The 6908-nt window shown below is 42.5% G+C and overlaps 1 protein-coding gene across 1 annotated transcript; it reads right to left on the reverse strand.

Moving 5' to 3' along the window:
- Window positions 1-3674: 3674 nt before the first annotated feature.
- On the reverse strand, window positions 3675-5446 carry rasd1 (RAS, dexamethasone-induced 1). The gene is made up of 2 exons (XM_085761530.1): window positions 5059-5446; window positions 3675-4827 (listed from the first exon to the last, which is right to left on the reverse strand). The coding sequence occupies exons 1-2, from the start codon at window positions 5327-5329 to the stop codon at window positions 4298-4300; spliced, it is 801 nt and encodes a 266-aa protein (XP_085617656.1). The 5' UTR covers window positions 5330-5446; the 3' UTR covers window positions 3675-4297.
- Between the last annotated feature and the right edge of the window lie 1462 nt (window positions 5447-6908).

A 6908-nucleotide genomic window follows, 5' to 3' on the forward strand; every position in this document is an offset into this window, starting at 1 on the left:
ATTGGAATATTTCATGAAAGTTCTTATTCTTACCGTAACAATGAAGGCCACATCAGTTTGAACAGAGACAATCAAAGTGTCATCTCCTGGTGAGCACACACTTAGCTTTTTTGACTTAATTTGCTCATTGGTATGTCATTGTGTGTGTGTGTGTGTGTGTGTGTGTGTGTGTGTGTGTGTGTGTGTGTGTGTGTTCTTGTTTTTACTACATTGTGAGGACCGGCAAGTGTTTTAAAACTGAGCGAGAACATTTTTGGGAAGTGAGGACATTTTGGCCGGTCCTCACTTTTTCCAAGGGCTGTTTGAGGGTTAAGACTTTAGGTTATAATTCGGTTTAAATTAGGTTAAGACTAATGGTTAAGGTTAGGCATTTGTTTTGGATGGTATGTGCGTGCGCAGCCTTTTCTAAACTGCTGTGGGTTAATCAAACACACTTTCTTGGGAAAATTTCAACTAGCTGTAGAACACCCCCCACCTCCTTGTCCTCAATTTTCCCCATATAGTTTCTACCTCCAAGAACACAAACTCGTTTGTTTTGGTTGTATCTCTGCAGCTTTTATTTCTTAGACTACTCACCCACCACCCCCAACTCCACCCTATCCCATTGTACATCATTGAGTTATACATTTTCCTCCCTCGTCAGCTGTCACAAGACTTTATTTTTGCCCTGCTCGTCTTGAGTTTCTTAAAGTGCAGAGCCGCTGTTTCAGTCACAGGACAGTGACCTGGGGAAAAAAAACAGCAAATGGTTCTTCAAGTAAAATACAGAAGCACATGAAAAGATTTAGTCAATGGAGGAATCTTTGAGTATTTATCAAAACAAAAGTAATGATAGAACAATGCATAATAACTTCATCATGCAATAGTCCTGCGGGTGTGGTCGCTCCTCTCTGGACTGTGTGGAGATGCACAGATTCACTCTCTTCATTGTCTTGCAGGACGTTGCAACTTCAGCAGTGGAGTGAAGTAAATCACGACACGGCTGCAACCTAAGTCTGATCAGTCACATGACTGAAGCTCCATTGTGGATGTGTCTGGCCTTGAATCTACAACCTTGCATCTTATTTTCTCAGATAGAAGAGCCTGAAAAGAGTCTGTGTTACAGTAAGTTTTCTGTGTCTGAGGGAGCACAGGTTTTAATGAATGTAACACTGTTGTTACCTTGTTAGTGACTTCTCTCTGAGTTCAGACTTCTTATGGAGCCATGAAAAACTTTATTCAACTGTATTTTCACACATTACACAAAATCCCCACTTTGAGTAAAAAAGATCCAAATACAGAGATGGCCTTTCTGATTATTTCAAAGGAAAATCTAAGTTATACTTAATAATCACCTGTTATTGGTGTATTAAAATATATTTTACTGCTCTCCTGTATTTTCTTCGTGTATTCATGTAGTATTCATGAACTTGCCTCATTCAAACTCACACTTTATGTGCACAAATTAACTTAATGTTGCAGACAAAGGGGGGACGTGCAAACTCCACACAGGATGACCGCAGACTGAAGGCAGTGAACAGTGCCAACCACTGCACCACCATGCCGCCCTACAACATAATATAACACAATTTAAAAATAGTTTTAAAAAATAGTATGATAGAAAGCTATAAACAGGATTGAATAATTGGGTGTTGATTGCAACTGTAATGCTGTTAAATTATTTATTTCTTTTATTTTTTTGGCTACACTTGTTAATTATTGGATAATTATTTCTTTCTATGACTCTGATTGCAACTGTAATACTGTATAATTATCTATTTATTTTATTTTTGGCTACATTTGTTAATTATTGGATACTTGTTTCTTTCTATGACTCTGAAATCATGAAGAGCTCTAATGGATATAATGGAAAATTGAATTAAAGGGTAGGCATCTATAAGCTAGATAGCTTCAGCCTACACCTTTTCGATCTATTTATGAACTAGTAGAATGGTATTATGGAAGCTTGACTGACTGTGATTGATGCTCAACTGTAAATGATTTTGTGTTAAAGATCGAATAAACTACTACTACTAACTATTATGAAGATGGAAATGTGCAAGTTCAATTGACCACAGGGGGCGGTAAATGCTACTGGTAACTATTCATTTCTACACTCAATAATATTATCTGATTGAAAAGGTGAATTTCTTGGGTTTATTGAAAGTGTGTATATGTCATGAGTTTATTACATCATCCTGCACCTGTGCCAACAAAGAAGATATTGATTGACATACAGGTGGCAATATTTGATGAGACATTCCTCATTCAGCGCACCCCCCTTCCTCTCATTGCTCTGCTGCTGAAATGTTTCATACATTCTGTACTTATTTGCACACTGACGTTCCCCTCCCTCGGTGACACTGGTACAACAGTTGACTCTTGCAGCATATGGGATGCTGATGGTGATAATGAAAAACGTATGTTCTGGCTGCTTCACAGTGAACTGCTGCGTGTGAGCGTTGTACAGCACACTGTAGCCTCATTAAAATATTTTTGTGCATGGAGTACCAGACAGAGAGTGCTGCTGCTGTGCCTCAGACTAGAGATCAACACATGAATTTCAATGTAACAAAAACAAAAGTTGCTCTTCTGCCACTAGACACGACACTGCATACTAATTAACGCCGTAATTATGCATTTTTATAATGAATGCAACTGGGAGCAGAGCACATTGTGTTACTGATTAGTAAGAGGGCAGTGGTACAGTGTACAGTGCTCTGTTGAGTGTCCACAGCGCTCCTTACACAATATCTGTGTAACAGACACACAGGATGATATCTTCCTGTATGTGTGTGAAGCGAACAGGAAACAGGTTTACAGGATTATTCCTCACAGCAAGAGGCCGACACATCATGGAGAAAGAGAGAGCAAGAGAGAGAACTGGAGAGAGAGAGGGGGAAAGCACTGGGCGCTGTGTTTGGTTCTTTTCAGGGGAAAAAAGGTTCAATTTCTAAATGTTGGTGCAAATCATGTACAATTAAAATAAAGATGAGGACAGACTGTGTTCCAGAGCTGCAGGGTGAAATGATTCTGCAGCTCCTTGTTGTGCAGCCTGTTATTGAAAAGTAGCCTGTGAGTAGAATTGGTTTATAATCTGCCCATTCATGCCTCAGACACAACAGTAGGTAATGAGGCTCATTATTTACATTGATACTGTGAATTGTCTGTGTGCATTATGCATATAAATATATATCAATGTCATTTTTTTTTAAACTTCTGCTGCAGGATGATTCTTCATTTGCTCCACTAATGTGAACTTACAGTGAGCAGATCTGATTCTTATCAGTGCGATAATTCTCATATCCTGTTTAAACACCCATAAAAATCTGCTTTCTACGAACCCAGTTCCTCTGTGTCATCATTTCTTTATTGGATGAGCAGCTTTTCTTTCTGTGACACACTTTTGTCAGCTTGACATCTTTTCTGTTCTATTCTGCAAAAGTCTGCACTTTTACAAAACGTCTCTGTGTTTCAGTCTCTGAAAATGATATGTACAAATGAAGAGCTTGTAGATGTTATAGATTGCCTGTATGATTTCACCCACTCGTGTTTATAATCTGCAGAGATGCACAGTTCCCCAGGTGTTAACAGCTGGCTGCAGGATCTTCACTGTATGGGACAGAGACTGGGAATGACTGGGATGTTTGTGGATTGCTTAAGATATAAAGAATAAGAAACAATGCAAACAAAAGTTTCAGTTCATGTTTTTTTATTATTATATTTTAAGATTCTTTGACTTGTTTGCAAAAATTGACATTGACAATAAATATACATTCACAATAAAAATAGTTTTGCAACGGAACATTCAAGTGTACTTTGCCATTATAAAATATATGATAAGATGTAAACAACATTGTTTTTTTCCCCCAACATTGCACCTCCTGAGCCAAGAGTCTCTTTTCTCTCTCCGCTGGCATCTGTAAAAGGCATGACGTCAATAAAACACATTTTTTACGCATCGATGCGCGAGTCTCACAAGGTATGAGAAGCCACGTCACACATTGGGCTCTGACTGACAGAACAAGCTAACATTCTCACATGTCTCGTGGGCAGTGTGTTTAGTGGTTGGTGTTGTAGCGGACTCGCGTGTCGAGTCAGTGTCCTTGGAAACGGCGCTGCGCCAGAGCGCGCGGCGGCGGCGGCGGCGGCGGCGGCAGCAACAGCGCAGCAGCGGCGGCTCGTGCGTCTCCACAGCTGGATCCTGTGTCAGTTTGAGCGCATGCAGCACAGGCCGCACAGGTCGCTTCTCAAGCTGACGCATCAGACTCCTTCTTCATTCAAAGATCAGTGTTGCGTTCTGCGCCCCACAGTCTGCTTAGCTGATCACACACCTCTCTTTGTCTTTGCCCTGGCCGCCTCCTATCGCCTTCTCTTTAATGTACATGAGGTCGCTGTGCACGCTGGGTCTCCGGGCGCATGGAGTGACCACGCCGTACGCCTCCCCAATGTCCTTCATCTTCTTGTTTTTCAGAGACTTTCTGTGCAGCATGTCGCAGTACTGCACGGACACTTTCCGGTGAAGGTCGGGGCTCATCTCGTGAGGTAGTTTGGCCAAGGTGAACAGAGTCTGAAACATCTTATCCACGTTCTCGTTGCGCTTCGCGGAGATTTCGAAGTAGGCGCACTGGTCGTCTCCGGCCACCAGCTGCTCGATCTCCTCCTGCTGCACCTCCCGGTAAAACTCTCTGTCGCCCTTGTTGCCGCAGATGACCAGAGGCACGTCGATGTTCTCTTTGATCTTGTTCTTCAGGCACGACTTGGTCTCGTAGATTTGCCGCTTGAGCCGCTGCACCTCCTGGAAGGAGTCACGATTGTCCAGACTGAAGACGAGGATGAACACGTCACCTGGAATAAAAGAAGGATGATTTAGTTCATTTGCTTTGTTTTTAATTTGTTATTATTTTGTATAGACTCAATGGTTTCTAGCTTTACAGAAATATATAATAACTGTATACATGCATCCTGCAGCCGTGCGCTCAAGGCGCACCGCGCGTCTGCAGCATTTACAGCATTACAGCTCTCGATCACCACTGTTTCTATGAACTATTCTGTTTGGATACAGGTGCAGACACGTACCTGTCAGTATGGATAGTCTCCTCATGGCGGGGAAAGGATGGTTCCCTGATGTATCCAGTATGTCTAGCTGGTATACGTCTCCCTTGATGCTGTACAGTTTCCTGTGAAAGTCCTCGATGGTCGGCGTGTACTGCTCGTCGAACCTCCCGTTCAGGAACCGGGACACGATTGCCGTTTTCCCAACTTTGGTGGATCCCAAAATCACCATCCTGTAGCAGTTCTTCGCTGGGATGTCAAAATCGCTCTCGGACGGCGTCATTTTCTTAATCATGGTTAAACCCGTGAGCGTGGTCTGTTTTCCCGAAGATATATTCGTGCGTAAAAGCCGGGTTGTGAAGGCTTTGGTCAGTAAAGTCGCTCTGAGTTGCTCTGCTGTGCGTTTCTGTCTGGATAGCGGACTCCAGTCTTGTATTTAAGCGCGCGGTGGACTCCTCCTCCTGTACACGTCACGCCCTATAGTGAGCTGGAACTGGGCGCTACAGTGAGAGCCGGGACAAGCAAAACTGAACTCCCACTGGTGCGTCACACTGTAATTTCTACTGAAGGCTAGACAGGACAGACTGACCCCCCCTAAAACAGGCCACCGTACCGGGCCAGTGCAGCGGACGCTGTGCGTAACATCAACAATAATGACTTCCACAGAGTTAATAACTGACGCCGCTTCCTGTATTTAACCTGGTTTTGGTACTTTGTGAACCATTTCCAGTGTTTTCTCTTGTAGGCTACTGTGCACATTCCAGACATTAACATAATGGGCACGTTTAAAGGATTAAATAAATAATAACAAAATAAAACACAACATTTTGAGCCTCCCACGTGCCACTAGACCAGCTGCAGTGTGGCGGTGTTGACTCTACAAGATGAAGACAATTCCTCGAAAAGACATTGCCTCATGTTGGTAGAGAGCCTGTCTAACACACTGCTCCAAAATCTCCCACAGGTGTGTGATCTAGTGACCGCAAAGAAGAAGGCCATGGGGTTTGATTCATCATCAATCCATCCCGCTCCTCCACTCCTTCATTCTGTTTTTCACTTGTCCTCAATCATGAATCTGCCTTTATTTTTTATATTCTTAAGATTTTAGATGTGTACAGTTTGGTGTATTTTCATGTTTGCAAAAGGAGAATATGAAAAAGAGAAAAAAAACACACATACACACACGTCCACCCCTTCGTCCTTATATGCACAGTGTCATTCATTCATTTAGTCATTCACATCCTCAGTAACTGCTCCACTGATTTATTCATATCGCCAGGCAGAAGGAGTCTGTACCAGCTTCCACCTGAGGCGCCGAGGATCGAGATGCTGCATTTACCATAGTGACCAAAAGGGGGCACTCAGGCTACAATCTTACCCACATGAATGACATGACTTCAAATCTCAGCGTGTCTCTGTGTGTGTATTGTGTGCATTTGCGCAGAGTGTATCTGCTTAGTTGACAGGCTTCAAGAAAGGAGTGTATTTATTTATTTATTTATTTTCAAATTAACAATTGGCAAATGCAAAAAGTCATGAAACTGTCAGTAGAAATGGTTATTCATCTGTAGTGAACAGTGTATGTGTGTGTGTGTGTGTGTGTGTGTGTGTGTGTGTGTGTGTGTGTGTGTGTAGGTGTTATTTCTTTTCACTTTGCCCTCATAAAACTGAATGGCGATGTGCAAACTGCATTGGAGACAGGAAGCAGTTGATTCAAACTTGCTGTGAGCGTGTGTTGCTTTCATGTGGTTCATTCAGTCAGGTGTAGTTAGGTTACACTTCAACATGGAGGCAGTGAGTTAATGAATGAAACAGCTCGGCTAACAGCAGCAGTGCGACCTGCAGCAGCTCAGGATTTATGGACTTCTTAAATA

Source organism: Trachurus japonicus, chromosome 19, assembly GCF_045865225.1.
Source record: "Trachurus japonicus isolate A0001 chromosome 19, Traja_1.0".
In the NCBI taxonomy this organism is placed as follows: domain Eukaryota; kingdom Metazoa; phylum Chordata; class Actinopteri; order Carangiformes; family Carangidae; genus Trachurus; species Trachurus japonicus.

Excerpts from the sequence above, each read along its gene's own strand:
- rasd1 (XM_085761530.1), bottom strand. The coding sequence starts at position 5,329 with ATGATTAAGAAAATGACGCCGTCCGAGAGCGATTTTGACATCCCAGCG. Across the intron at positions 4,828-5,058 it reads GAGACTATCCATACTGACAG|GTGACGTGTTCATCCTCGTC; the intron begins GTACGTGTCTGC and ends CTTTTATTCCAG.